Genomic DNA, 27,379 nt, shown 5'->3' on the forward strand with positions numbered 1-27,379 from the left:
TACATTTGCAACATCTTTAAAACCTTGAAGACTACTGGAGGATTTGCCAACAAATGTGTGATTAGGATTTAAAAAAAATAAAAATAAAGGCATTTTCTAAAAGAAAAAGGTATATGTTTTTCCAGCTCTCCTCTCCAGTGTCTGTAATTGCACGTTCATCTTTTCATTCCCTCCTTCTCTTCTCCGCCTGCTCTCCTCCCTTCTAATAAGGTGGAGCTTTGTGCTACCAGATCTCTTTCCTGCCCATGAAAGCAGAGCAAGTGAACTTATTCAAAGCTCTCAGCATCTCAGCAGCATCTCAGCAGCATCCCTGCAGCATCCCAGGTAGCAGGCACCAGCCTGTCCATCTTCAATTCTCCCATTCAAAGAGACTGATCCAGCTTTAAAAGCACAGAGGCTGAGACCATTCTCCCTGGCTAGAAAAAGGACATTATTTCTTTTCTTTTTTTTTTGTATCCAGACATTTCCCCATTAACGAAGCGTAAAAAGTTCCGACATGACATTGGATCCGATTGGACATCTCGGATTCTACGAGGCTGTCCTCGGACAGATAAACGTGTGTCGCTCTGAGAGGTAAATACGTTCCCAACAATGTGTTCTCAATATCACATCTGCTCCGCATTATAATATTTTATTGTTCAAGGCAATGCCATGCAGGACCCGCCGGCACCGGAGGAGTTAATACTACTCCTGTATCGTTAAAAGGGCACAAAGGTAAGTGGCACAGTAAGTAAGTGCAAGAGGGGAGTGCTAGTCCAAAGAGCTTGCAATCTAATTGGTGTACTAATAAGTGGGTTGGTACACCTGGTGTAACAGTAAAAGAGGATGCTGGCACAGTACTGACGCCTCACATTGGGCAATGAAGGGATGTAGTGCAGGTGTGTGTGCTGGAGACGGAGGAAAGCGGGTGCTTCTAATATGGCCGCCCAGTTACAGCCCTAGGCAGCTGTTGTCCACAGCACTTGTGACACCCCATTTTGCAAGCCAGAGCAGCAGCAAATCTTTAAGTGACCCCTAAAAGTTGGGCAATATACTGTATGCGCTTCTTGCCAGCCCTTTTCCCTAGGATGTTTGACCCTATATTACATGGTTTCAAATTGCATATGGATTGTCTTATTCATTATTTTAATGCAATGTAAAAATTATAAATGATAAAACTCCACAACATTTTTAAGATTAGACATGGATAAGCTGTTCTTTAAACAATATCCTTCTAATATTGATAACATAATCCAGTATGTATGTGTGTACTGTATATATATATATATATATATATATATATATATATATATATATTGTATATGTATGTGTATATACATACGTGTGTATATATGTATATATTGTATATACAGATGTGTATATATGTATGTGTATATACATATGTGTGTGTGTGTGTGTTGTGTATGCATGTATGTATGTATGTATGTGTATATATATATATATATATATATATATATATATATATATATATCATTGATAACAGGCACTCCAATTATGTATCCAGCCACTACTGGACGCGTCAAAGATAGACGAATGCTCCACGAGACTCCACTGCCCTGAGGAAGGTCCCAGAGAGACCAAAACATTTCTGTACTTGGGACAATAACGATGACATTTTGATATTCACCCTTGCAGTGCAGTGTCTGTTTCATCAGAGTCTGGTGGAGTATTTATATGAATGTGTGTGTGTATATATATATATATATATATATATATATATATATATATATATATATATATAATCAGGATATTCACTGAATAAACATTTAGGCTTCTGTTTTAGTATCAGGAAATAGATTTCACGGATACACCAGGGATCTTACTCAGCTTCGCTTATCACAAGATAACCATAAGAAAGGGTCTTTGTGTTTCATATCTCAGGATAAGGCTGATCTGATAAAGCACAAACCCTCAGATTCATCCAGCTCTGTCACATGTTAATGCCCCGAAACCAGCGTTAACTCCCATACAAGCCCACAGAACTTAACGCCCGTGCAAGACCATTAACCCGTAATGAGGCTTGATGAATCTGGGGAAAAGGGGCATTTGGCTGGATTCGATGTTGTCATTTTTTACTTATTGGTAAAAGATACATTTTTGGGTTTAAAACCACCTTTTCTTAGGACGAGTCCTGCGTGGGTTTCCAACAGAATTGGGGGTTTGAACGCCTGAAAATGAGTGTGTTATAACACTGAGCATGAGTGCCACCCTTCAGTCATCTAACACAGGGTGGCCAACTCCAGTACTCAAGTGCCACCAATAGGCCCAGGTATTAGGGATATCCCTGCTTCAGCACAGGTGGCTCAATCAGTTGGTCAGACGTTGACTGGCCAACTCCAGTATTCAAGGGCCACCAACAGATCAGGGTTTACGGATATCCCTGCTTCTTATTGATATCCCGGCCACTGATTGAGCCACCTGTGCTGAAGCAGGGATAGCCTTAAAACCTGACATCTTGGGGGCCCTTGAGGAATGGAGTTGGCCGCTCCTAATCTAACATTTGTAGTTTCCAAAAACTGTCAAGAAAGACACCCGGCATTCGGGAAACTACTCTGCCATTTGTCACTGTGTTTGGCTACCACACAAAATGAAAGTGGCATACCTGGCAAGGGTCTTTGTGCTCCTGTGTTCTCTAGGGAGGAGGAGCTCGGCATGTTTACTCAGTGTCATTATACATTGCAGCAGATTAATTGGAACTTTCCCCACTAACTATGAAAAAACTGCTTGAAGGGTTCCAGCGTGTGAACAGTTATTTCCTTCCCGATGTCGGGAGAGTCCACGGGGAAGAGTCCACGGGGGAGAGTCCACGCATTTGCACCAAACTCTGGCACAAAATAGGATTGAATCATTGTCTTATGTATAGCGATGCTTGTTAACTCTTTCACTACCAGAGGAGAAAATAGCATCGCTGGTGTGTCCGGCGGAAAGGGCGTTAATATCCCCCCTCCCCCAACGAGACGTGGCCTTTCTCCGTGTCCTCGTGCTTATTTCCCTTTGCCTCTGTGACCTCCCTCGTTCCTACTAACCTCCGGGATAGCAGCACAGCGCAGACAGAAGCCTGTGCTTTACAGGCGCCTGTAGGCCACGTTCCTACCAAATAAAAAACATTGCAGTGTTGTGGTCAAAGCAACGCTGAGCTGCGAGCCCGGTTCTGTGTCACCCTGTGACCTGTTTCTCAGCCCAGAGCTGCTTTGCACTGTGATCATTAGACATTCTAACATCAGCACCAATAGAAGCCATTACAAAAAAAACCCCATAAATGCACACAGTAATATACTTACTGTATATGTGACAGCGGTATACCCTGACACCAAAGAGCTTACAATCTATTTTATTTTTTTTGAGCAAGGAAAAGACAGTCTCCCACTTCAGAGGGCAGTAAATGAAATAAAAGCAAGCACTGCAATAAGCATGTTAATTGCTTCCTTAATTATTTTGATAGAGAGCTGCTGCTTTGCAGTATAACTTTGTGACAGTCGTTTCCAGCTTCCCTGCAAAGCGATGTATTGCAGACCTTGCTAGAGGCAGAGACGTGATGTGTATGTCCCCGATTCTGCTGATGCTGGGGCATTGTTCTCGTGTTCAGATCTTGTGCTTTGGAAATCAGACAGACAGGGGGTAAAACACACAGCTCCTTTGATGAGATTTCCCCTTGATTCCCTGTAAACTCTGTCCTCTAATCACACACGCTCAGTCCCTGAATCCAAATTGCAACGTGCTTGGAGTCATTGATTTACTCACAATGCCCAAGTGTCTCCTGAAGTTATTCTGTGAAGAATATCAAATGAGAGCGTGGAACAAACCAAGCTTCTCCGATCCAGCAAAAAGCCGGGAGCAAAGCAGACAGTGGGAACACAATATGCATAGAGAAAGAGAATACGTTAGTATGTAGAAATGGCAAGCCAGCATAGGCAAGCTTTTACACTGGCAAAGGCAGACAGCTCACACACACTAATTCAGTATATGACAGTATTTCCTGATCTTGAACAGCCACGGTATTCACTGCATAATAATAGGTGACACGGTGCTCATTTGCATGTCAGTTCCCAGAATACCTAGCTGCAGTGGAAGCATTGTATCGTAAGAGATAATGGTGAGAAGCAGGGTTGCAGACCTGTCTGAGACATGTAAGTGTGCTCACAAGTGTTTTTATTTACTGCTGTAACCCCCCTCTCCTAAAGGGTTATTAACATGGCTGTTGTGTGCTGGGCTCCACCCTGGGTTGCTATTGGGATCCAGACGTTGTGCAGGGGTATTTAAAGAGGAGGAACTATTCTAGAAGGTTAGGTTCCCGGAGGTCAAGAGGAGAGGAGCCTCGGGGAGAGCAGATAAGTAATGTTTATAAAGTAATAGTATAGGTCAGGCTCCCCTGTTTATTATGTTGTAGATAGGGTCAGTACCCGTTACATTAGGATCACTGAAAGACATAATGGAGTCCTGAATAAGTAATGAAAAGGAATACGGCACGTCACAGAGGGCCTCAGGAAAGATGGCTCCCGGGTGCCGGCGAATCAGCTCTAACCGCGGATCTGCGCTAATATTCAGTCGGTGTGGAAGTGGCAGTTCCCAAACAGGCAAAAGGTATTGGGTCACGTAAGGAAGGCCCGCCAGGATTCCCGCAGGGGCCCAGAGTAACCGGATTCGAACCGATGATTGTTCCGAAGCAACAAGGAGGGTCGGGTCCCACGCTCACTCAGAGCAACTAATGGAAGAACCTCCGTTCCAGTGCTGAGTGCGGGCACTGATGGAAGAACCTCCGTTCCAGTGCTGAGTACGGGCACTGATGGAAGAACCTCCGTTCCAGTGCTGAGTGCGGGCACTGATGGAAGAACCTCGGTTCCAGTGCTGAGTGGGGGCACTGATGGAAGAACCTCCGTTCCAGTGCTGAGTGCGGGCACTGATGGAAGAACCTCGGTTCCAGTGCTGAGTGCGGGCACTGATGGAAGAACCTCGGTTCCAGTGCTGAGTGCGGGCACTGATGGAAGAACCTCGGTTCCAGTGCTGAGTGCGGGCACTGATGGAAGAGCTGTATTCATGTCTGTCTGATAGAAAATACAGTGTAACGTCGTGAATATGTGTATGAGTGGTCCCCGTACTTGGGGGCACGAATAAATAGGGTTGCCAGGTGTCCGGTATTGAACTGGACTGTCCTGTATTTGGACACTGTCCAGTAAAAAATGAGAGGTACTGTAATACTGGACATGTATGTGTCCGGTATTACCTCCCTGGACATAGTGACCTGACGCACCTTTCACCATTGAGTCCAGTAATTTTGGAGAAGCCACCTGGCAACCCTACGAATAAATGACTATTGTACTATAAAAGTTCCTGACGCCCATTATTCTACAACCTCGCTACCTCATCGCCCAGCCGCCCGTATCCCGCCCCTGTAATCTATTCCAATGTATTGTTCCCTCTGCGATACATACACATAAAACCACAGTGATTATAATGGGAAGGGACATGTTTGAGCCACAAGATGGACAAGTTATCCTGTGTATCAGGGGGGGGCAACTCCAGTCCCCCAGGGTCACCAACAGGTCAGGTTTTCAGGATATCCCTGCTTCAGCACAGGTGGCTCAATCAGTGGCTCAGTTATTGGCTGTCAATGAACTGGCCATCTCCATTCCTCAAGAGCCACCAACAGGTCAGGGATATCCTGAAAACCTGACCTGTTGGTGACCCTTGAGGACTGGAGATGCCCACCCCTGCTATATATCATCACATCTAAATTAACTACAGGAGACGGCCATAATTATAGATTTCACATTTATCACTTTACAATCTAACACATCCCTGCTACGCGCACAGCTCCTATCCCTTTCAGCACTGAGAGCGCAACACCTCTTAAAATATTCTACATGGTGAAGAACTGATTTCTAGGCCCACATTCGTTGCAGCTTTCTTTTCCCGGTGAGGTACGTGTCCCTAACCGGCAAACATCTACCCCTGTATGTGCTGCAGGCCGGCAATTCTGCCATCAACTCAAAGGCTTTTCTAACATATGTTCAAACAACCCTCATAAAAGGTAGAGAAGGCGTTTAATGGCTGAATGCTACAATGGCCAAGTGTTTGTGCGCCTTAAAGGGATGGAAATAAATGAGAAGGTTGGCTGTTTGCATGACCCTTATCCACAGCTCATACACTTAGAATCAGCCACTGGCAAATATGGGAATGATGCATTATCATACAGTAAATATGTTATTGAGCCTCACCGGCGCCTAAAGGACAAAGAACCGATTTATACAACAACAAAAAAAGGAAAGCAGTAAGAGGGAAAACAGGAGCAGGCATAATATACCTCATTGAAAGAGTGGTGGATGCAAGAAACAGCCTCACAGCAGTGGTGGGAAACGACTGTTAATACAGTAAAGAAGGCCAAATGATATGAAAAAAGGGACTGAGGCTGCACTGAAGTTTAGTAAACAGGCAGAACGGGTGGGATAAGAGCTCCATGTCTGTCATTCCTTTCTCTTTGCATGGAATTGTATATTACTGTGCATTTCTGTGTCTACCAGTTAGTGGTATCACACCGAGAGCGGCAGTAATAGCAACTCATATTTTTATACTCCTGGTGCGGTGACAAGTAAAACGTTTTTGAAATCGGCATTGTTGACCCATCTGGCCGTGAACGGGTTAATATGTTCCGCTTTCACCTTATTGAAACCTAGACGCACGGACTTGTCCAAATCCTTCACTGGTCTGCGGAGTTATTTTAAAACTCCCCACAACAGAAGAATACTGTATTTTCGTGCTAATTTTAGCACTCTGTGTGGTTGGATGAGGAGGAAGTCTCTGAAACATGTTCTGTAATGAGACTAAAATAATAATACAAAAAAAACCATCTCTGTGCTTTGTTTACAAGAGAACCCAAGAACACCCCGCTGCTGTGTGCTTGTGTACACTGCTAACCAAAGGCCATGGCTCATTGGCCATGGAGACTCCATACTCCCCACCCAAAGGGAAAGACCGCCGTTCTGAGCTCAGTTGGAACGACTTTTCCTTTTAGCCGCTTCACTGCCAATGAAGATTAAAAAGGCATTTCAACTCCGCCCGCCGCCAGGTACCAGAATTGTGTGTAATGTAAAAGTCCTGAATTTTTACCCTACTTTGCTTTTTAAAAGATACCGTCTATCTACTCGGGTTATTCTTGTTACTATTTACAGAATAAGACAGCTGCACTTTAACATATTATACTTGAAAGATGTTGGCTGCTTTGGCTACACGTTGGGCCACCGTAGAGCCGCACGGTTCCTTCCGAGTGTTGGAAGCGGTGAAGCCGAATGACTATTTCAGACAGCTGTCAGTCACATAGATCAGCTTTAGATTTGATAAAGAAAACCATTAGGTGACTCAGAGTGGATAAAGGGAACTTTATTTATAAGGGGATGAGGCAACACTTGTGTTCCAATAACATCATTGAATAGGAGAACCTCAACACAAAGAGCAGGCAGCCTTTTTTTATAACCCTGTGAAGACCTCCAAATAAAATGAACCCCCTGAGTGCTACATAGGATGGATCTCCCCAAAAAGTTTGGAGAGGGTTATCCTCACCTGGACTTAGAATAGGGGGGGTCTCCTCTTTTGATTCTTGGCTAGGGTTTTCAACTACATACCGTTATCCCCCTGAATGATATACAGAGGTCAAATGAACTTTACAGTGGTCAATCTGCTAAACAAATTCCATGAAAGAAAACGTGTACAGGACACCACCTTAAACACAAATCTGGGTCTAAGGTTAGAGTTGCAAAATCACATTGACATAGCTACATGCCACGGATTCCGGTTTCCATAGCATTTGGTGGAAACAGAAGGGCACAGCGCTGAGGGTAAGTATTAAAGTATTAAAAGTATTAAAAGAGACGCAAGTAGCATTGAAAACTTACAATAGGTAAAATAACAATTAGCCCCGCACGACCATTCAGTCCGCGTAGGTCCATAGATGTTCCTCAGCAAGGACCTTGTGCACCGGGTACCCGGACCAAACAACCGTGGTTCTGGACATCACAGGAGCGTCTACGCGTGATGATGTATGATACGCAGTGACGATACCGCAACGCGTTTTGCACGTGATCGTGCTTCATCAAGGGTAGCATCACTGAGGCAGACTCTACTATTTAAACCCCTACTGGGTGATTGGTTAATTGACACACATAGAACATTCATTATCCCTAAATTTACATATAATTCATCGACATATTAAAAATACACAAGTGCAAATACAAGATATATAATTAATCATAATTTGTCCTGGGGAGAATACAAGCCTCATAATATGATGGCCCAAAGTTAGACTCGGAATAAAGTGCAAATAAACTAGAATAATCAAATCATTAAGTCCAATCACAGACTTCATATAATGAAAAACAAAGTGAAGATCTATAGGATTTAGGCATTATTCTTTAAGGTAACTAGAGATCTGTTCTACCTGCATTATATCCCACACTTTGATGACCTGGGATAGAGAAGGAGAATCTACTGTGTGCCAGTTATTGACTAAGACATTTTGCAGCCACCGTCCATAATATGTATAATCAACCTGTCAATATCCACGGTTGGTTTATGGTGGAGGGCCACCCAAGGTCCCAAAGGACGGTAATCCCCTTAACCATAATGATTAATGTATAGACCATGCTCCAGAAGTCACGGTCGTTGGATAAGACCATCATAGATGGGCCATATTGTCCTGCACCTTCTCTCCAACATTTAGAAGAGGTTGAGAGAAACATTTAATTTAATCTTGTTGGCATCAAGTACACCTATGTAATAGTACATATGGAAGACCTAGCAGATCTTTCCCAGATTGTCAGGATTTGATTCGGGATCCCATTGACTTTCACAATTGTTAATGTATGAGGTTTTATTCCTCTTCTACTCCGGGATAAACATAAACTGGTATAAGAAAGAAGATAAACCCTTTGAATTCATCCTTTGTGTAAAGAAACACAATGTGTTTTAATTGGATGCATCTTAAACAATCCTTATTTGTAAACGGTTTGTCAACAGGGAATCGACCTCTTATCATTTTAGTTTTAATTAATCCAAGTTCGAAGGTTTTGATATTCCCTTCCAGGAGAAAAGACCGGGTTTGAGAAATGTGGCATGAGAGCTCATTTGATAACCATACAGTTTTTTCTTGTTACCGACCCAATATTTAGTGTTAGATTATTGGTAAGAGAAGCTTAGGCCGGTCAATATAGAAGTTATATTAATGCAGCAATCATGGACACTTATGTTTTTGTTTTTTTAGCAAACCCATTGACTTTTTACAGCACGGTAAGCCAGGGTTCCTACAGAGCTGGACGCACTTACATTGCTGAGATACCCGTGCCTGTGCTCCCTCCAGGGAATTCAGCATAGCCACCACACCTTGCGGGTCCCGCGAGTCAATGGGAAGAAGCAAGGTCATCAGTTGTGGCTTCCAATTGGGTGGCCATTTAAATGCCCTTGGAGGTAACTACTCCGGTGACTATCTCAGGGACTGCTGGGTGCCTGGGGCTGTTCAGCACCGGAGAACCCCTCGGTTCCCATGCTGTCAAAAAAAACAATGGGTTAATCTGGTGGGATAGCTACTTTAAGAAGAACGAAATGCACATTAACCCCTTTGACACATACCAAACCTCTTACTTATTGGAGAAAATGGTCAAAGTCATCGGAAGAATCAGATGTAGCGAGAATGCTGCACGTGCTATTCAGGGTCCAATTTGCCCTTATCTGAGATCTCCGCGTCTGTGTTTCTCATCTTATTTTGTTCTGATGCAATCAAGCAAGTTCGGCACATTGGGCACACTCAGTGAAGTGGGAGACAACATCTCACTGCGATAACTGTGTGTGTGTGTGTGTGTGTGTGTGTGTGTGTGTGTGTGTGTGTGTGTGTGTGTGTGTGTGTGTGTGTGTGTGTGTGTGTGTGTGTGTGTGTGTGTGTGTGTGTGTGTGTGTTTTTAGAGCTACTGCACCTTTAAAATATCTCCTCTTTAATCTATCATTTCAGAAATATGGGATTAGAGGGGGACCGGCAGGAAGAACACTTCCATGACCAAGAGGACTGCTGGGGACCACTGCATCTTTAGGATGTGTCATCTGAAAGCAAAATATTAGGGGTGTGAGTTTGCAGCAAAGAGATGGGTCACTTATAAAACTTTTCATCTTCTAGAAAGCTGGACTCTGTATCTAACAAGGATCCCGTGCCCGAGAAAGCAGAAATCAATGTTCCCGCAGGTGAGCGTGATAGGGGGTACTCTGGAATGTGGAGATGTTTGAATTAGCCGCCTGACAGGAGCATTCGCATTGCATGCACGCGGCTGCCCGCGTTTCTGGAACCAGGATGGATTGGCTGTAAAAAGACCCTGACATGATTACCTTTCTCATGTCCGATATCAGCCAGTCTTACCCATTCCGCGTGTGCATTATTTCTGCCTTACGCTGAACTTCTGCAGCCACGGGAGCAGCTGCCACCAAGGACAGTAAGAACTAAGCAAACGTGGCTCAAGCGATGACTGAAGCTTATTTCAAATACCGCGGAAACCGAACAGGCCAGCAATTCACAACAGTGGCCACGGAAGCGACCGCCACTACCACGGATAAATATTCCAACCTATACATGTACGTGGGGCTGTTCCTAGGACTCCTCTCCGTGCTGCTCGTCCTGCTTTTCACAATGCTCTTGCGTCTTAAGCACGTGATATCACCCATCACCCCCAACACCGAGAGCACGGATAACATGCCCCAGTTCACCGATGTGGAAATGCAAGGCCGATCGCCTAGTGCCTAATGCAGTGTTTGCCAACCAGGCTTCCTAAAAAACCCTTGCGTTCCCCGGGCACCCCTAAAGGGTTCCCTGTAATTTTCTGGTTACCCGGGCACCCCTAAAGGGTTCCCTGTAATTTTCTGGTTACCCGGGCACCCCTAAAGGGTTCCCTGTAATTTTCTGGTCCTTTGAAAATTGTATCAATGACAGAAGAATTTACAATGCATCTGATCACAGAGTTGCTATTAGAGATGGTTGGGGGCTCCTCCGAATTTCACTTAGGGTTCCTTAACCAAAAAAAGGTTGGTAACCACTGTCCGAATGGGTGTGTGGCAAGAAGCTGATGCTTGGTTGAAAAGACCCCGGAAATAGAACGCAGCAAACAGGCACACACCAATGCACGCTGAGACGGGGGGTCTGGATTTGCTACACATTTCTTCATGTGCAATGCGATACTTTACTTTTTTACATTGTTTAGCAACGCCCTATTTTGTTAGGCTGGAAAGCTGTCCCACTATACCATTTTTATTTCCTATGAAAGTATGTTTGGGCTGAAGGTTCGTGGGTGCAAACGCTTGTTATGCCGATACCGCAAAGATATAGGATTTTCCACCGAAATTCTGCTCCGCAACCTGTAGAAAATCTGTTTTTTTCTCCAATACCAAATCGGTTACTAGTCAATAAAACAAAAAGTAGCTGACAGAGGAATTCATTATTTACCATTGGGCAATGGCAGAAGAGTGGAGATGGGACACTTGCTATTCTTCAGGGTGTCATGGCTATTTTGGCGCAACAGAATCCCTCAATAACCCAAGACTGGCAGAAACATTACTTTCTTCCTAATAGGTTCAGGGGTGCACCCGCTATTGTTTCTTGGAGACACATGGATCCTGGCATGCTCTCAGTCGCAGTGTTGTCTTGGTGCTGGGATCAGAGGCTGGTGATGCCGTCATGTCACAATGTCAGAACGTTGCTACACTCCAGGTGTCTCTGCCCATCCTCTAGTGTCAATGCCACTGTTCTATAACGCTGTGTGGTGAGGGTGCGTGGAGGTATGGTTTCCATGGTAATAAGTGACTGAGCATACATCACACATTCTGCGCCATGCCTCCTGCACACCAGCTGCATTTATATCTTGGGGATCACGTTGACGTCTTTTAACACATCGCGGAATTGAGCGTAAAATACCTCCAATGTATCACCCCGGGCGTCAGGAGAGCCGGGCAGCAGGCGTTCCCTTTATTATTCCAGGGCTCTCTGCCTTTTGTGCTGGAGAGTTTGATGCCAGTGACAGGAGCGTCACACGTGCAGTGACCAGTGCCTGGTCCGGTAATAACAGCACGTCCTGTATGTACCAGGAGAAAACCCGGGACTCAAAATAAGCAAAACAAGGTTCATTGGTTCCTCGTTCGGAACTCGTTTAAATGAAGGCTCATTAAACGTGTAGTCAGTACGAATCTGTTTAGTTGCCCTTACTTTGCTTGTTACTGATAATGTTGCTGACCACACTGGCAGTGAAGGGGTTATTTCTTTAACAAATAATACCGTGTTTTGATGTGGTTTAGTATCACAGATTCTAGCCCATGTCGCCTAAGCAGTGTTCTGGCACAGGGCGTTTTCCTGGTGTTGGTAAGACTCCATACATGCCATTGACTTCATGGCCCTATATCAGGAGTGGCCAACTCTAGTCCTCAGGTTCCACCAACAGATCAGGGTTTACAGATAACCCTGCTTCAGCACAGGTGGCTCAATCAATGGCTCAGTCTTTGGCAGAGATATCCATAAACCCTGATCTGTTGATGGCATTTGAGGGCTGGAGTTGGCCAGTCAAAGTCTGACCAACTGATTGAGCTACATGTGCTGAAGCAGGGATATCCTTAAAACCTAAAAACCTGACTTGCATATGGCCCTTGAGGACTGGACTTGTTATAGCACCTTCAGTACAGTATTCACAGCGGCAAATATAAAATGACCGCTGCAAACAATACATCAGACACCTTTTCCTCCAATGTGGCAAACACAGCACCTCTGAGAAAACACACCATGCCGTGCACAGAATACAGGTGTAGATTGTCAGCAACAAAGTGTAAGGGGGGGAGAGGAGAGCGCCTGGGGTGATGGCAACTGGTGGACCCCCAGAGACTCCTCCACTGCAGGCCTACGTTCTAATCACTAACCCCCGGATTCCTCGTGCGCTCTTATGGGTTAATGAACTCAAACGGGCGTCAACTCCCAGTCATGTCAATAGGAGTTAACGCGCGTTCCGGTGCGTTAACCCGTAACGGCGCTGCAGGAATCTGGAGGGGGTAGTAAGAGTCTTATTCAATATGCTCCGGTGCCAATGGGAATTGTCAGTCGCTTATGTGATCACTCGGAAGTCGATTAAATGAACCCTTAAATATTACTACAAAGATGCAAGCAGATAAAGTGACAAGTGAAAATAAAGTCTTTAAACGTGCAATCACTGTGAAAGCGTTCCTGCCAGCCGGACCGGCCAAGAGGCTGGAAATAAGGATGCTGCAGACCTCACCGAGTTTATACATTTTGGTAATGTATGTCACCAATTTTGTATATACTTCCTGCACTCCTGGGTACAGCGATGCATCGCTGGAAGCTCCAACGTCAACAAGGTTAATAGTTAAATTTTTCTTCCGTGTTTAATGCAAATACAAACTTTCTGAGCTGGAGAATTAACGTTGGTGTGTCGCTAGGAAAGAAAGAGCGTTCTCTAAGGCAGGGCTGCTCAACTGCCGTCCTGACGCCTTCCGTTTACATCCTGATTTAACGCGGGATCACTGCGCAATAACCCACATCAGGGGCCAGCAAACCTGTCTTAATGAAACAATCAGTACGAAATTCTGCTTCTAAAGGGCAGTGCCACGGGGAATTTCTAGGAGTGATGTTTTAATGGGATAAATGTAGGTGATTGCCACTTAAGAAACAAGTGCAAATAATTGAACTTTAAAAAAATATATATATTTTTAATGTATTTATGGTACCTAAAAGGTAAAATCTAAAAATTGTTAGCAGACATCTCCAGAATGCTACATCATAAAAATGGAAGGTTATAATTACTGCAACGTGTTTTATTAAAAAGCGGCCACCACAAAAATGATGTTTTTTTCCATTAGATCTGGGATTGTACATTTAACAAATCTTTAGTTCTGGGAAAAACGGAAATAGTAGAGATGTTACATGGCTAAGTGCTTTCACTTTATTGTAACTATATGCGGCTGCTTCTGCCGGCGCCTGGCACAGCGCCTTTCTCAGCATCTGCTATTGAAAGTCAAGCTAATGGGCTCTCCCCACTCGCAGGAAATATGCAATGATAGGCCCTATGCTGAGATGTGTGCACTATTGGGATCCCCAAGTAATTATCCCCTCCAGCAACAAAAAAAGCAGGGAGAAAAGACTTGCGTTGCATTAGGCTGCGGCCCCGCTGGCGCTGACCGCGCTCATGCTTGAGAGCGGTGATGTCACCAACACTCTAAGCACGAGCGCCGGGTGTCCTGTCTATTTTGCAAGCGCGAGCAGGGGGAGTTGCGGGCAAGTTGAGCACGCTTGAAAGTCAATTTTTTTTTGTTTACTTAGGCGCCAAGCTTGGGTGAGCGTGCGCGCACCGCGTGGGGACTTCCACATATAGACATATGTAAGTAAAAGCGTCAAGCACCGCACGCTCAGCATCAGCGGGGACGCAGCCTTAAACCCAATGCGACACATACATTTATGTAAAGATTAACGTTCTTATATTAACCCCTTAGCTGCCGGGTGGACCAGTAGCAATGCCTTGCAGAAGGGGGTAAATAACCCAGATCGCAGACACTGCTCCTTTAAACACAGAAACTGAAATATATGTTCAAACAGATCTATTTTTTTTTTGTAGGAGTAAGAAATAAACTGTATAGGATTGCTTTATTGTGACTCTTTTTTCCCTCAGACATCGATGACATGAAAAATATATATATTAAAAAGGGATGTGTATTTTCCTCCTGGCGCCTTCACAGTTAACTTCAAAGTTCTCCAGTCATCTGTTCCTCTCTACAGATCAGCTTTGGTCTCTCTTATGCCCCTGCTCGTCTCCTGCGCTCTGCCCATAACTGTCTCCTCTCCACCCCTTTCACCTCTACTGCTCTCTCTCACGTTAAACCTTTTTCCCTCACTGCCCCTTACCTGTGGGACTCCCTCACCCTCAGTATACGCCGAGCACCCTCTCTCCTCACCTTTTAGACGAACCTTAAAACTCACCTCTTAAACAAAGAATTTCAATACCCTGGATTCATGGCTACTCTCACATACCCACAGTCACTCCCACCATCTACTGCACTTATTCCCTCACCTGCTGTCTAAGTTTCCCATCATACCTCTTACTGTAGATTGTAAGCTCTCCGGGGCAGGGATTTCTCATCAGATTTCTCCCTGGATCAACATCCTTCCCATGTTTGCTTATTTGGTATATCCCTGTTTACCTTTCCTTTCTAAAAAGGGATGAATAGTTCTTTTGAAAGCTCCTTGTGTGGTCCCCGAATATAGTTGTATATAGTTATCATATCCCCTCTTACACACTTCTTTTCTAATATAAATAAATCTAATTTAGCCAGCCTCTCCTCATGTCAGATTGTCCATCCCCTTTATTCATTTGGTGACTCTTCTCTGCACTCTCTAGTTTTTTTATGGAGTTCATTTTAACATTGTAGCTTAAGACAGGGGGGGGCGTAAACTTTTTTCCCTGCGCCCCCTGCCGGCGGTCACCTCACCCCCGCGCCCCCCCCCCCACCCTCCCCCACTTACCTCGGCTCCGGCGTCATGTGACGCCGCATTGCCATGGCGACGTGTGTGGAGCCAAAGTAAGTAAAGGTTTACAGAGGCCCTGCAGCTCCCCCGGCAATTCATTTAAGTGCCTTCGGGAAGCGCGCGGGGCCTCTGCCTGCGGGCGGGGGGGTGCGCGGTTTACAGTCTCGCGCCCCCCCTGGGGGGTTACGCCCCCCAGTTTGCGCACCAGTGGCTTAAGATCTAAGTTGTAGCTGTTCATAAATTCCAGGTGTACATTATTCCCAAACATAAAAGATGTGTGTGCTTATTAAACACCAGGAAAGATGTGTGTGCTTATTAAACACCAGGAAAGAGGATTGATTTGCTTTATCCACATCTGAATCCGTAAGAGCATTACACAAGCAACCTTACTTAAATGTAACTTGCCTTCAAAAACATCCACGTTTACAAAAATGTTTTTTTTATATATAACATTTCCATAATAAATATGTTTGAGGATTTTTAACATCTTTATCTAATGTCAACAAACACTATTTTACAAAACGTGTTATTATTTTTAAATGATAGCCCCCATTCAAAAGTGCCCTAATAGTGGTAATGCTGGGATGTTCGTGTGTCTAAGTGATGCATGTCTCTCTGGGAGCAAAGGGGTTAAATGCCTGTAGAAGTGACATGGGGGTTCTGTGCAGCAGAATGTGGGTACATCATTTGGGTCGCACTGGCTGTACCAGTTTCAAGCAGCAGAACAGGCTGCATTGCGTCTTTTTTAATTACAGGTTTGACGCAGGGGGTTTCCGGCTCTAAACTGTGTTAATTTCAGCTGTGGGGACCCCCTGCTTCCAGAGATACTTACCTCCGTAGCAGTGCCAGTATACCTGTGAAGTTTAAATGTCCCGTGACGCGGGACATTGAAAGCCACCATTATGTTAGGCACACAGGTCCCTACCTTCATAGATATTTTTGGGGCAGCCGCCTGGCAACCCTACCAGCGATTGCCAAGCAGAACACAGAACGCCCAATGTGTACGGCTTCCATAAATCAGCCACAATGAGACTTAAATTGGATCTAATCCAGCGTTTCACGTCCAGCTAACATGCCGCAGAAATGTAATTTAAGTGATGGATGCATGCATTTATATTATTATTATTATTATACGTGGCATTTATCAAAATAACGTCATAGAGAGGCCGTGCTGCGGAGAAGGGAGCGGCAGTCCGAGCTGATATAGTCTTATAGATCGAATCTTTATTTACAATGTACCCTAGGCAAAAAAATAATAAACAGATCCACCAAACACCCGGAGTCCGGCTAATGTAGGAGAGGAGAGGGGGGGAAATAATATCGAAAAGTTCCAAATCTGATACAGACGCTCAAAACCAAGCATAAAAAGGAAAAAAATAGAAAGGTTTGCTTCCATCGATCTACCTCAAGGAAAGGTAAACACTGCAGGCACTATAACAGGAGTGGCCAACTGCAGTCCTCAAGGGCCACCACCAGGTCAGGTTTTCAGGATATCCCTGCTTCAGCACAGGTGGCTTAATCAGTGGCTCAGTCGAAGACTGAGCCACTGATTAAGCCACCTGTGCTGAAGCAGGGATATCCGTAAACCCTGATCTGATGGTGGCCCTTGAGGACTGGAGTTGGCTAGTCAAAGTCTGACCAACGGATTGAGCCACCTCTGCTGAAGCAGGGATATCCTGAAAACCTGACCTGCTGGTGGCCACCCCATGCACTATAAAGACAATATTAACCCTTTACTGCCAACAGGGCCTGCAATGCAGAATATCAGGGAAAAATTAAATGTGAAGAAATCTCTTTTTGAAAATGAAATGCCACCGCTTGCACCGCTAAAGGTTATCTGCTATTATTAAACTAGCTTTTATCTTTTATCGGCAAGTTAATTAAACCCATTAGAGATCATTTATGCAGAAAGAAAAGTGACAGAACTGAGCTAGGTTCTTAATATAAAACTCTGCATTAAAAGTGCCGTGGTTTTACCCGGAAGTAATACACAGAGTTACCTCTCGTTTTCACGTATGTCCTGGGCACAGAGTTAAGATCACAAATAATACATGGTTACAAATACAGTTACATAAGTGAGCAGGTTATACATTATATACAAGACATTGCATGCACAGTTAGAGATAATATATATTATAGGCGTATGTAACAGTTACAGACCAGATTAAAATGTGAGACAGCTTTAGTTTTGAAAGAACTTAGACTGGTGGCGGCTGTGAGAGTCTCCGGTAGATTGTTCCAGTTTTGGGGGGCACGGTAAGAGAAGGAGGAGCGGCCGGATACTTTGCTGAACCTTGGGACCATGAACAGTCTTTTGGAGTCAGATCTCAGGTGATAAATGCTGCCATGGTGGCTGTAATGTCAGGAGATATTCTGTATTTTAATCCATCTGGTGCTTCAGGGGTTAAAAAAGTACAATTTGGGTTTTAAAAAATGCCATATATTGGGTTGTGACAAGTCCCAGCTTGTCATAGGATGGGTGGTGCGCTTCAAACCGAACTTAAGTGGGGGGGGGGCACCTTACAGGCTGCAAGTCCAGCCCAGAACGAGTGCCAGGACCCCAGTGCCAGGACCCCAGGACCAGTGCCAGGACCAGTGCCCAGGACCAGTACCCAGGACCCCAGGACCAGTGCCCAGGACCAGTGCCCAGACCCCAGTGCCCAGGACCAGTGCCCAGGACCAGTACCCAGGACCCCAGGACCAGTGCCAGGACCCCAGGACCAGTGCCCAGGACCAGTGCCCAGGACCAGTGCCAGGACCAGTGCCAGGACCAGTGCCCGGGACCAGTGCCCAGGACCAGTGCCCAGGACCAGTACCCAGGACCAGTGCCCAGGACCAGTACCCAGGATCAGTGCCCAGGACCAGTGCCCGGGACCAGTGCCAGGACCAGTGCCAGGACCAGTGCCAGGACCAGTACCCAGGACCAGTGCCAGGACCAGTGCCCAGGACCAGTACCCAGGACCAGTACCCAGGACCAGTGCCCAGGACCAGTGCCCAGGACCCCAGGACCAGTGCCCGGGACCAGTGCCCAGGACCAGTGCCAGGACCAGTGCCCAGGACCCCAGGACCAGTGCCCGGGGGACCAGTGCCCAGGACCAGTGCCCAGGACCAGTGCCCAGGACCAGTGCCCAGGACCAGTGCCAGGACCAGTGCCCAGGACCAGTGCCCAGGACCAGTGCCCAGGACCAGTACCCAGGACCAGTGCCAGGACCAGTGCCCAGGACCAGTGCCCAGGACCAGTGCCCAGGACCAGTGCCCAGGACCAGTGCCAGGACCTGTGCCCAGAACCAGTGCCGGGACCAGTGCCCAGGACCAGTGCCCAGGACCAGTGCCCAGGACCAGTACCCAGGACCAGTGCCCAGGACCAGTGCCAGGACCAGTGCCCAGGACCAGTGCCAGGACCAGTGCCCAGGACCAGTGCCAGGACCAGTGCCCAGGACCAGTGCCCAGGACCAGTACCCAGGACCAGTGCCAGGACCAGTACCCAGGACCAGTGCCAGGACCAGTGCCCAGGACCAGTGCCCAGGACCAGACTAGACGTTACACCCCCGCTCTGCTCTCTTAGAATGAAATAAACTAACAGTCCCTCTTTGGGGGAAACAAGGCCACAGCTTTATCAAATGATTTCAGCATCCAGATGACCTTGCAGAGATGACCTTCAATGACCTTGATCTTGCAGCATTACCGCAGCTCTTGACCTCTGCTGCTGCCAGAACTCCGGACCAGAAGTAGAATTAATAATGTGGAACGTGAGCATGACCCGTGGTATAGCAACTGTTACAATTCAACTCCCCAAATAATTAGGACCCAGCCCGGCGTGCCACCTCCGCCACCTCCGCCACGCCGCGACACATTATACACACACCGACAAAATGACCCGAATTGTTATTTTCTACTTAAAACATTTTTTCTTAATGACTTTTTTTGTACTGGGGTTGAGCGCCCTGTTCTAAGGGATATCACTTCGAGTTTTCCTGGAGCCCCAAGTGGGATCTGGCAAGATAGGGGAACAGAAGAGGATTCCTTGTGGCTTCCTATAGGATAACCGTGGGGGCCATCTTTGAAAATCCAGAATGTGCATTAAAAAAAAAAAACGTATCTTGGGAACTGGGAGGTTTCCTTCGCTGAAAATAGCGCGGTTTCGGCTCCGTGGACACCCCATTTTAAATGTAATATTTTTTTTTCAAGTACCCACTTTGGGCAGGGGTGCTGGTGTAAGGGAATGGGCTGGGGGATCTCTTCTGGAACCATGTAGAATCGCCCATTTTAGCGAACAATGGGCTATAATTCCTAAACTAGACATTTGTAAGAGGCCCACAGAGAGAGAAAGGACGTGGTCTGAGAGCGTGGTCTGAGAGAGTGGTCTGAGAGCGTGGTCTGAGAGCCTGGTCTGAGAGCGTAGCCTGAGAGCATGGTCTGAGAGCGTGGTCTGAGAGCCTGGTCTGAGAGCCTGGCCTGAGAGCCTGGTCTGAGAGCGTGGTCTGAGAGCCTGGTCTGAGAGCCTGGTCTGAGAGCCTGGTCTGAGAGCGTGGTCTGAGAGCGTGGTCTGAGAGCCTGGTCTGAGAGCGTGGCCTGAGAGCGTGGTCTGAGAGCGTGGTCTGAGAGCCTGGTCTGAGAGCCTGGCCTGAGAGCCTGGTCTGAGAGCCTGGTCTGAGAGCGTGGTCTGAGAGCCTGGTCTGAGAGCGTGGTCTGAGAGCGTGGTCTGAGAGCCTGGTCTGAGAGCCTGGTCTGAGAGCCTGGTCTGAGAGCCTGGTCTGAGAGCGTGGTCTGAGAGCGTGGTCGGGATGCCTGGTCTGAGAGCCTGGTCTGAGAGCCTGGTCTGAGAGCCTGGTCTGAGAGCGTGGTCTGAGAGCCTGGTCTGAGAGCGTGGTCTGAGAGCGTGGTCGGGATGCCTGGTCTGAGAGCGTGGTCTGAGAGCGTGGTCGGGATGCCTGGTCTGAGAGCGTGGTCTGAGAGCCTGGCCTGAGAGTGTGGTCTGAGAGCCTGGTCTGAGAGCGTGGTCTGAGAGTGTGGTCTGAGAGCCTGGTCTGAGAGCGTGTCTGAGAGCGTGGTCTGAGAGCCTAGTCTGAGAGCGTGGTCTGAGAGCCTGTCTGAGAGCCTGGTCTGAGAGCCTGGTCTGAGAGCCTGGTCTGAGAGCCTGGCCTGAGAGCCTGGTCTGAGAGCGTGTTCTGAGAGCGTGGTCTGAGAGCGTGGTCTGAGAGCCTGGTCTGAGAGCCTGGTCTGAGAGCCTGGTCTGAGAGCCTGGTCTGAGAGCGTGGTCTGAGAGCGTGGTCTGAGAGCCTGGTCTGAGAGCCTGGTCTGAGAGCCTGGCCTGAGAGCCTGGCCTGAGAGCGTGTTTGAGAGCGTGGTCTGAGAGCGTGGTCTGAGAGCCTGGTCTGAGAGCATGGTCTGAGAGCGTGGCCTGAGAGCGTGGTCTGAGAGCCTGGCCTGAGAGCCTGGTCTGAGAGCCTGGCCTGAGAGCGTGTCTGAGAGCGTGGTCTGAGAGCGTGTCTGAGAGCGTGGTCTGAGAGCCTGGTCTGAGAGCGTGGTCTGAGAGCCTGGTCTGAGAGCGTGGTCTGAGAGCCTGGTCTGAGAGCCTGGTCTGAGAGCGTGGTCTGAGAGCCTGGTCTGAGAGCGTGGTCTGAGAGCCTGGTCTGAGAGCGTGGTCTGAGAGCGTGGTCTGAGAGCGTGGTCTGAGAGCCTGGTCTGAGAGCGTGGTCTGAGAGCCTGGTCTGAGAGCGTGGTCTGAGAGCCTGGTCTGAGAGCCTGGTCTGAGAGCGTGGTCTGAGAGCCTGGTCTGAGAGCGTGGTCTGAGAGCCTGGTCTGAGAGCGTGGTCTGAGAGCGTGGTCTGAGAGCGTGGTCTGAGAGCCTGGTCTGAGAGCGTGGTCTGAGAGCCTGGTCTGAGAGCGTGGTCTGAGAGCCTGGTCTGAGAGCGTGGTCTGAGAGCCTGGTCTGAGAGCCTGGCCTGAGAGCCTGGTCTGAGAGCCTGGTCTGAGAGCGTGGTCTGAGAGCCTGGTCTGAGAGCGTGGTCTGAGAGCGTGGTCTGAGAGCCTGGTCTGAGAGCCTGGTCTGAGAGCCTGGTCTGAGAGCCTGGTCTGAGAGCGTGGTCTGAGAGCGTGGTCGGGATGCCTGGTCTGAGAGCCTGGTCTGAGAGCCTGGTCTGAGAGCCTGGTCTGAGAGCGTGGTCTGAGAGCCTGGTCTGAGAGCGTGGTCTGAGAGCGTGGTCGGGATGCCTGGTCTGAGAGCGTGGTCTGAGAGCGTGGTCGGGATGCCTGGTCTGAGAGCGTGGTCTGAGAGCCTGGCCTGAGAGTGTGGTCTGAGAGCCTGGTCTGAGAGCGTGGTCTGAGAGTGTGGTCTGAGAGCCTGGTCTGAGAGCGTGTCTGAGAGCGTGGTCTGAGAGCCTAGTCTGAGAGCGTGGTCTGAGAGCCTGTCTGAGAGCCTGGTCTGAGAGCCTGGTCTGAGAGCCTGGTCTGAGAGCCTGGCCTGAGAGCCTGGTCTGAGAGCGTGTTCTGAGAGCGTGGTCTGAGAGCGTGGTCTGAGAGCCTGGTCTGAGAGCCTGGTCTGAGAGCCTGGTCTGAGAGCCTGGTCTGAGAGCGTGGTCTGAGAGCGTGGTCTGAGAGCCTGGTCTGAGAGCCTGGTCTGAGAGCCTGGCCTGAGAGCCTGGCCTGAGAGCGTGTTTGAGAGCGTGGTCTGAGAGCGTGGTCTGAGAGCCTGGTCTGAGAGCATGGTCTGAGAGCGTGGCCTGAGAGCGTGGTCTGAGAGCCTGGCCTGAGAGCCTGGTCTGAGAGCCTGGCCTGAGAGCGTGTCTGAGAGCGTGGTCTGAGAGCGTGTCTGAGAGCGTGGTCTGAGAGCCTGGTCTGAGAGCGTGGTCTGAGAGCCTGGTCTGAGAGCGTGGTCTGAGAGCCTGGTCTGAGAGCCTGGTCTGAGAGCGTGGTCTGAGAGCCTGGTCTGAGAGCGTGGTCTGAGAGCCTGGTCTGAGAGCGTGGTCTGAGAGCGTGGTCTGAGAGCGTGGTCTGAGAGCCTGGTCTGAGAGCGTGGTCTGAGAGCCTGGTCTGAGAGCGTGGTCTGAGAGCCTGGTCTGAGAGCGTGGTCTGAGAGCCTGGTCTGAGAGCGTGGTCTGAGAGCGTGGTCTGAGAGCGTGGTCTGAGAGCCTGGTCTGAGAGCGTGGTCTGAGAGCGTGGTCTGAGAGCCTGGTCTGAGAGCCTGGTCTGAGAGCGTGGTCTGAGAGCGTGGTCTGAGAGCCGGGTCTGAGAGCCTGGTCTGAGAGCGTGGTCTGAGAGCGTGGTCTGAGAGCGTGGTCTGAGAGCCTGGTCTGAGAGCCTTGTCTGAGAGCATGGTCTGAGAGCCTGGTCTGAGAGCCTGGTCTGAGAGCCTGGTCTGAGAGCCTGGTCTGAGAGCGTGGTCTGAGAGCCTGGACTGAGAGCCTGGTCTGAGAGCCTGTCTGAGAGCGTGGTCTGAGAGCGTGGTCTGAGAGCGTGGTCTGAGAGCCTGGTCTGAGAGCCTGGTCTGAGAGCGTGGTCTGAGAGCCTGGTCTGAGAGCGTGGTCTGAGAGCGTGGTCTGAGAGCGTGGTCTGAGAGCCTGTCTGAGAGCGTGGTCTGAGAGCCTGGTCTGAGAGCGTGGTCTGAGAGCCTGGTCTGAGAGCGTGGTCTGAGAGCCTGGTCTGAGAGCCTGGTCTGAGAGCGTGGTCTGAGAGCGTGGTCTGAGAGCCTGGTCTGAGAGTCTGGTCTGAGAGCCTGGTCTGAGAGCCTGGTCTGAGAGCCTGGTCTGAGAGCGTGGTCTGAGAGCGTGGTCTGAGAGCGTGGTCTGAGAGCGTGGTCTGAGAGCCTGGTCTGAGAGCGTGGTCTGAGAGCGTGGTCTGAGAGCGTGGTCTGAGAGCCTGGTCTGAGAGCGTGGTCTGAGAGCCTGGTCTGAGAGCCTGGTCTGAGAGCGTGGTCTGAGAGCCTGGTCTGAGAGCCTGGTCTGAGAGCCTGGTCTGAGAGCCTGGTCTGAGAGCCTGGTCTGAGAGCGTGGGCTGAGAGCGTGGGCTGAGAGCGTGGTCTGAGAGCGTGGTCCGAGAGCGTGGTCCGAGAGCCTGGTCTGAGAGCCTGGTCTGAGAGCCTGGTCTGAGAGCGTGGTCTGAGAGCGTGGTCTGAGAGCGTGGTCTGAGAGCCTGGTCTGAGAGCGTGGTCTGAGAGCGTGGTCTGAGAGCCTGGTCTGAGAGCGTGGTCTGAGAGCGTGGTCTGAGAGCGTGGTCTGAGAGCCTGGTCTGAGAGCCTGGTCTGAGAGCGTGGTCTGAGAGCCTGGTCTGAGAGCGTGGTCTGAGAGCGTGGTCTGAGAGCGTGGTCTGAGAGCGTGGTCGGGATGCCTGGCCTGAGAGCCTGGTCTGAGAGCGTGGTCTGAGAGCGTGGTCTGAGAGCCTGGTCTGAGAGCCTGGTCTGAGAGCGTGGTCTGAGAGCCTGGTCTGAGAGCGTGGTCTGAGAGCGTGGTCTGAGAGCGTGGTCTGAGAGCCTGGTCTGAGAGAGTGGTCTGAGAGCGTGGTCTGAGAGCGTGGTCTGAGAGCCTGGTCTGAGAGCGTGGTCTGAGAGCGTGGTCTGAGAGCCTGGCCTGAGAGCGTGGTCTGAGAGCGTGGTCTGAGAGCCTGGTCTGAGAGCCTTGTCTGAGAGCATGGTCTGAGAGCCTGGTCTGAGAGCCTGGTCTGAGAGCCTGGTCTGAGAGCCTGGTCTGAGAGCGTGGTCTGAGAGCCTGGACTGAGAGCCTGGTCTGAGAGCCTGTCTGAGAGCGTGGTCTGAGAGCGTGGTCTGAGAGCCTGGTCTGAGAGCGTGGTCTGAGAGCCTGGTCTGAGAGCGTGGTCTGAGAGCCTGGTCTGAGAGCGTGGTCTGAGAGCCTGGTCTGAGAGCGTGGTCTGAGAGCGTGGTCTGAGAGCCTGGTCTGAGAGCCTGGTCTGAGAGTGTGGCCTGAGAGCCTGGTCTGAGAGCCTGGTCTGAGAGCCTGGTCTGAGAGCCTGGTCTGAGAGCGTGGTCTGAGAGCGTGTTCTGAGAGCGTGGTCTGAGAGCGTGGTCTGAGAGCCTGGTCTGAGAGCCTGGTCTGAGAGCGTGGTCTGAGAGCCTGGTCTGAGAGCGTGGTCTGAGAGCGTGGTCTGAGAGCGTGGTCTGAGAGCGTGGTCTGAGAGCCTGTCTGAGAGCGTGGTCTGAGAGCCTGGTCTGAGAGCGTGGTCTGAGAGCCTGGTCTGAGAGCCTGGTCTGAGAGCCTGGTCTGAGAGCCTGGTCTGAGAGCGTGGTCTGAGAGCCTGGTCTGAGAGTCTGGTCTGAGAGCCTGGTCTGAGAGCCTGGTCTGAGAGCCTGGTCTGAGAGCCTGGTCTGAGAGCGTGGTCTGAGAGCGTGGTCTGAGAGCGTGGTCTGAGAGCGTGGTCTGAGAGCCTGGTCTGAGAGCGTGGTCTGAGAGCGTGGTCTGAGAGCGTGGTCTGAGAGCCTGGTCTGAGAGCGTGGTCTGAGAGCCTGGTCTGAGAGCCTGGTCTGAGAGCGTGGTCTGAGAGCCTGGTCTGAGAGCCTGGTCTGAGAGCCTGGTCTGAGAGCCTGGTCTGAGAGCCTGGTCTGAGAGCGTGGGCTGAGAGCGTGGGCTGAGAGCGTGGTCTGAGAGCGTGGTCCGAGAGCGTGGTCCGAGAGCCTGGTCCGAGAGCCTGGTCCGAGAGCCTGGTCTGAGAGCGTGGTCTGAGAGCCTGGCCTGAGAGCCTGGTCTGAGAGCCTGGTCTGAGAGCCTGGTCTGAGAGCGTGGTCTGAGAGCGTGGTCTGAGAGCGTGGTCTGAGAGCCTGGTCTGAGAGCGTGGTCTGAGAGCGTGGTCTGAGAGCCTGGTCTGAGAGCGTGGTCTGAGAGCGTGGTCTGAGAGCGTGGTCTGAGAGCCTGGTCTGAGAGCCTGGTCTGAGAGCGTGGTCTGAGAGCCTGGTCTGAGAGCGTGGTCTGAGAGCGTGGTCTGCGAGCGTGGTCTGAGAGCGTGGTCGGGATGCCTGGCCTGAGAGCCTGGTCTGAGAGCGTGGTCTGAGAGCGTGGTCTGAGAGCCTGGTCTGAGAGCCTGGTCTGAGAGCGTGGTCTGAGAGCCTGGTCTGAGAGCGTGGTCTGAGAGCGTGGTCTGAGAGCGTGGTCTGAGAGCCTGGTCTGAGAGAGTGGTCTGAGAGCGTGGTCTGAGAGCGTGGTCTGAGAGCCTGGTCTGAGAGCGTGGTCTGAGAGCGTGGTCTGAGAGCCTGGCCTGAGAGCGTGGTCTGAGAGCCTGGTCTGAGAGCCTGGTCTGAGAGCCTGGTCTGAGAGCCTGGTCTGAGAGCGTGGTCTGAGAGCCTGGTCTGAGAGCGTGGTCTGAGAGCCTGGTCTGAGAGCCTGGTCTGAGAGCGTGGTCTGAGAGCCTGGTCTGAGAGCGTGGTCTGAGAGCCTGGTCTGAAAGCGTGGTCTGAGAGCCTGGTCTGAGAGCTTGGTCTGAGAGCCTGGTCTGAGAGCCTGGTCTGAGAGCCTGGTCTGAGAGCGTGGTCTGAGAGCGTGGTCTGAGAGCCTGGTCTGAGAGCGTGGTCTGAGAGCGTGGTCTGAGAGCGTGGTCTGAGAGCCTGGTCTGAGAGCCTGGTCTGAGAGCGTGGTCTGAGAGCGTGGTCTGAGAGCCTGGCCTGAGAGCGTGGTCTGAGAGCGTGGTCTGAGAGACTGGTCTGAGAGCCTGGTCTGAGAGCCTGGTCTGAGAGCGTGGTCTGAGAGCCTGGTCTGAGAGCGTGGTCTGAGAGCCTGGTCTGAGAGCGTGGTCTGAGAGCCTGGTCTGAGAGCCTGGTCTGAGAGCGTGGTCTGAGAGCGTGGTCTGAGAGCGTGGTCAGAGCCTGGTCTGAGAGCGTGGTCTGAGAGCGTGGTCTGAGAGTGTGGTCGGGATGCCTTGCCTGAGAGCCTGGTCTGAGAGCCAGTCAGCACAGTTACAGCTATATTTCTAGGGAACACACATGAGATATAAATCTCATGTTACAATAATAAGTGGAGGTGGATTGTGTATTAAAAACCAACATCTAAACCAGGGGTGCCCGACTGCAGTCCTCAAGGGCCACCAACAGGTCTGGTTTTCAGGATCTCTTCAACTGAGCCGTTGTGCTGAAGCTGGGATCTCCTTAACCTGACCGGCCATCCTCCCAGAACACTCAGTATATAGCAAGCCATCCTCCCAGAACACTCTGTATATAGCAAGCCATCCTCCCAGAACACTGTATATAGCAAGCCACCCTCCCAGAACACTCTGTATATAGCAAGCCATCCTCCCAGAACACTCTGTATATAGCAAGCCATCCTCCGAGTACACTCTGTATATAGCAAGCCATCCTCCCAGAACACTCTGTATATAGCAAGCCATCCTCCTAGAACACTCTGTATATAGCAAGCCATTCTCCCAGAACACCCTGTATATAGCACAGCCATTCTCCCAGAACACCCTGTATATAGCACAGCCATTCTCCCAGAACACCCTGTATATAGCACAGCGTACCCCTGTAAATGTAATGTAAGAATGCTGCCGCATTAATGGGAAATCATCAGGGTGACATTGAGGGATTAGCCAAGATACCCCCCTGCATGCATCCCACACAACAGCAGTTAAAGCCACGAAGCCCTTGTTACTTGGAATCTGTGGCATTATCCCAGTGTATACAGGGTTGTTTTTCTGATAAAAGACGTTAATTGGGACACGTGATGAGTCACACTATAAACCTGCCTCAGCTGCTACATGAATACCACCGTGTGATAGAAATCAGCATTATTGTTCGAATGGAATGTTTGCAATAACAGTGCCACTTTATAACAGGACACGTTCCACTGTGTCAGCTGGCCACTGACAGATGGGACAGAGAGCTTGGGGAAGATATCCCATAGCGTT

At 49.6% G+C, this 27,379-nt stretch overlaps 1 protein-coding gene across 2 annotated transcripts; it reads left to right on the plus strand.

Moving 5' to 3' along the window:
• The first annotated feature begins 238 nt into the window (after nucleotides 1-238).
• On the plus strand, nucleotides 239-15,469 carry SERTM2 (serine rich and transmembrane domain containing 2). 2 transcript variants are annotated; one of them, XM_075573478.1, is made up of 2 exons: nucleotides 239-573; nucleotides 9,992-15,469. In XM_075573478.1, the coding sequence occupies exon 2, from the start codon at nucleotides 10,493-10,495 to the stop codon at nucleotides 10,769-10,771; it is 279 nt and encodes a 92-aa protein (XP_075429593.1). In that variant the 5' UTR covers nucleotides 239-573; nucleotides 9,992-10,492; the 3' UTR covers nucleotides 10,772-15,469. The 2 variants fall into 2 exon arrangements, with proteins under 2 accessions (XP_075429593.1, XP_075429594.1); XM_075573479.1 differs by lacking the exon at nucleotides 239-573 and adding an exon at nucleotides 640-714.
• Nucleotides 15,470-27,379: the final 11,910 nt, after the last annotated feature.

The sequence above is a fragment of the Ascaphus truei genome, chromosome 16 (genome assembly GCF_040206685.1).
Source record: "Ascaphus truei isolate aAscTru1 chromosome 16, aAscTru1.hap1, whole genome shotgun sequence".
Taxonomy (NCBI): Eukaryota; Metazoa; Chordata; class Amphibia; order Anura; family Ascaphidae; genus Ascaphus; species Ascaphus truei.

Excerpts from the sequence above, each read along its gene's own strand:
- SERTM2 (XM_075573478.1), top strand. The coding sequence starts at position 10,493 with ATGACTGAAGCTTATTTCAAATACCGCGGAAACCGAACAGGCCAGCAA.